Source organism: Mandrillus leucophaeus, unplaced genomic scaffold (assembly GCF_000951045.1).
Source record: "Mandrillus leucophaeus isolate KB7577 unplaced genomic scaffold, Mleu.le_1.0 Scaffold1462, whole genome shotgun sequence".
NCBI classification, from domain to species: Eukaryota; Metazoa; Chordata; class Mammalia; order Primates; family Cercopithecidae; genus Mandrillus; species Mandrillus leucophaeus.
Window position 1 is genome coordinate 31451 of NW_012101435.1, and position 3486 is coordinate 34936.

The 3486-nt window shown below is 36.9% G+C and overlaps 1 protein-coding gene across 1 annotated transcript in view; it reads left to right on the top strand.

The window, feature by feature from the left end:
- Positions 1-3486, top strand: part of LOC105535462 (probable C-mannosyltransferase DPY19L2) — a gene marked incomplete at its 5' end in the record, with an annotated part of 83760 nt that overhangs the window by 26710 nt on the left and 53564 nt on the right. The window contains one exon of the mRNA XM_011974565.1: positions 2935-2948. Coding sequence (XP_011829955.1) covers positions 2935-2948 — 14 coding nt within the window. The remainder of the gene's footprint in view (positions 1-2934; positions 2949-3486) is intronic.

The following is a 3486-nucleotide window of genomic DNA, read 5'->3' on the forward strand; positions in this document are numbered from 1 at the left end:
TACACACAAAAGTATAGAAGATTAGTAACTCAAGAACAGCCATCGATATGATAAAGATAATCCGTTTGTGATAAAACTGGCTTATTCTAGGAATCCAAAGATGTTTCTGGAAAATCCAAAAATGTAAGTTATCATACTAACAGATTAAAAGAGAAAAATATCTTATGATCATCCCATTAGATGGAGAAAATAAAACTCATAAAATTGAACATCCATTTATAATGAAAACATGTAACACAATACAAATAACAGTTTTCTTAACCCAGTAAAATTCTTCAGCAGTCACTAATCTTACCAGTAATAAGGTATTTAGAGTGTTCTATTTAAAATCAAGATAAAGATAAATGTGCTTTTTCACATTTTATTAAAGTCCAAACTAGCCTAGTAATGCAAGAAAAGTAAATAATAGGAAAAGGAAAGGAACAGAAAGAAGGAAAATTTATTATGGTATCAATATTTACCTAGAAAGAATAAAATTATTGATAAATTATTAGGAATTAGAAGAATTCAATACCATGGCTAGATTTAAGTTTAATATTCAAAAATCAGTTGCATTTCTATTCTTTGGCAACAAACAGAAAATATATTTTTTAAAACTATGCCTTATGTATTAGGAAGAAAAATGCATATGATCTGAATGAAACTAACAAAATACATATAGTATTTGTATGGAAATTTATTTTAAAAATTCTAAGACATAAATAGAAAAATAAAACATATTTATGTGTGTGAAGGTTCATGTAATGCAGTTCTCCCCAGTTGATGTTCAGATTCAAAGCAATTTCAGCCAGATTGTCTTGCAGGTCACTTTTCACTAAATGATGCTGGAATAGTCTATCCATATGAGAAAAACCATATATTATACACAAATATCAGTTCAAGCCCTAGCCGTTTTGAATGTTCCTAAGCTGGATGTCTTTTTGACATGTCTTTATAAATTTATAATGCTCCAGGCTTGTCTTGATTTTCCTTGTGCTAGCCTTGGAATCAGCCATTTTTTCCAAGGAGCCCTGGTTCCTTTTAGGGGAGAATGGTATTTGGAAACCAAGACCTGAGTGGTATGTGCACTCATTACTACCAGTGTGTCCTTGTTTCTAGGCCCTTTCACTGCACATATGTGCACGTGTGTGTGTATGAAATCATGATTTCATAACTATAGCTCCAATCCCAGCCCAGTGCTATAGAAAGGCAGACTAGTTAGGTACCTCAGAACTCCCAGAAAAACACCACAGGCTGCCATCTCCTGAAACTCCATCCAGTGGCAGAAGACACTCAGAAAGAGGGTCCAGGGAAATGCTCTCCATCCTGTGGGTCTGGTATCTACTGTTCCCTCCAGGGAGGCTGCCCATGCAGGTAGCAGCAGCAGGGATCTAATAGGTGCCCTGCTCGGACTAGGCAGCCCAGGAAAGAGCCCTCTGCCCTCTGCCCTCTGCCGACCCCCTACCCCACAATCCTGATGTCTGTACCTTCCACCTCATGGCAACAGGACTTGGGAAGTACATTCTTCCTGCGTCGGCAGCATTATTTGGGGCGGAGACAGAGTACCAGGGCACCAGATGAATCAAGCTGACCAGAATAGCACTAGCACTGCAAAGGCTCTGAACACTAAACGTCATTGTAACTATAGCACACAGAAGTAGGCCAGGACTTGCGTGATAAACCTAAAAACAAAGTGACTCTCTGCTGAAACAAATTTAAAATAGGATCCACAGTCTCTAACATAATATAAAAAATGTACTAGACACAATAGAAAAACCACTTATCATAGCAAGAATGGAGAAAATAGCAAACTTGAATGAGAAAAGACAATCAACAGATGTCAACACTGAGATGAATAGGATGTGGGGATTATTTGACAAAGGTTTTAAAGCAGTCTCATAAAAACACTTCAGTGAGCAGTTTTAAATACTCTGGAAAGGAATGAAAAGGCTATAAAATCTCACTAAAGAATTGTTGTGTTTTTTTTTTTAAAGAACAACTTGGTGATTATAGAACTGAAAAATACAATAACTGAAATTAAAATTCAGTAAATGGACTTGGTAGTGGAGTGAATTTTACAGAGGAAGCAATCAGTGCTCTTGAAGATAGAACAATAGAAATCTCCCAATGTAAATTGAGAGAAAATCACAGGAAAAAGGACAGAGCCTCCGGGACCTATGGTGTAGTAACAAAAGATCTAATATTTGTATCATCAAAATTCCAAAGGAATGGAAAAAGAGAGTGGGGCTGAATAGTATTTTTACAGGTAATTGCTAAAAACTCCCCAAATTTGGTGAAAGACACACCTGCAGAGTGAAGACACTGAGCGATTCCCAAGTAAGACAAACCCAGAGAAATCCATGCCAAGATACACTATAAGTTAACTTTTAAAACTAAAAGAAAAAAAATCTTGAAAGCAGGTATGGAGAAATGACACATCACCTACAGGGCAAAACTGACTTGAATTGTAGCAGACTTCTCATGTGAAACTAAGGAGGCCAGAAGGTTGTGGCAGAACATTTGTCAAGGTGAATTACATATCCAGTGGATGTTTCCTTTAGGAATGAAGGGGAAATAGACATTCTCCAATCAAGGAAAATTAAGATAATTTGTGGCTAGCAGAGAACCTTAAAGAATGGTTAATTGAAATTCTTTTGTCAGGTTTGTTGAAGATCAGATGGTTGTAGATACGTGGTTTTATTTGTGAGTTCTCTTTTCTGTTCCTTTGGTCTATGTGCCTGTTTTTGTACCAGGACCATGCTGTTTTGGTTATTGTAGCCTTGCAATATAGTTTGAAGTCCGGTAGCCTGAGGCCTCCAGCTTTGTTCTTTTTGCTTAGGATTGTCTTGGCTATATGAGCTCTTTTTTGATAGTGTGGAATCAACCCAAATTGCCCATGAATGACAGATTGGCTAAAGAAAATGTGGTACATATATACCATGGAATATTATGCAGTCATAAGAAGAAATGAGATCATGTCCTTGGCAGGGACATGGATGGTGCTGGAAGCCATTATCTTCAGCAAACTAATGCAGGAAAACAAAACCAAACACTGCATGTTCTCACTTATAAGTGGGAGCTGAACAATGAGAACACATGGACACAGGGAGGGGAACAACACACACTGGGGCTTGTCAGGGGAGGGTAGTGGGAGGGAGAGCATCAGGAAAAATAGCTAATGCATGGTGGGCTTAATACCTAGGTAATGGGTTGATAGGTGCAGCAAACCACCATGGCACATGTTTAGCTATGTAACAAACATGCACATCCTGCACATGTACCCCTGAAATTAAAACTTAAAAAGTTCTGAAAACAAAAAGGAAATGAAAGAAGGAATCCTAGAATATAGGGAAGAAATATAAAACAGCAAAATAGATACACAGAGGGGTAGATATAATAGACTATTCTTCTCATGAGTATTTCCTTTCGTGTACTTTTTTCGCTTTATTTTATTCTTTATTTAGATTTTTAAGTCAAGGATTTAATTCATTTATTTTCACTCTTTCA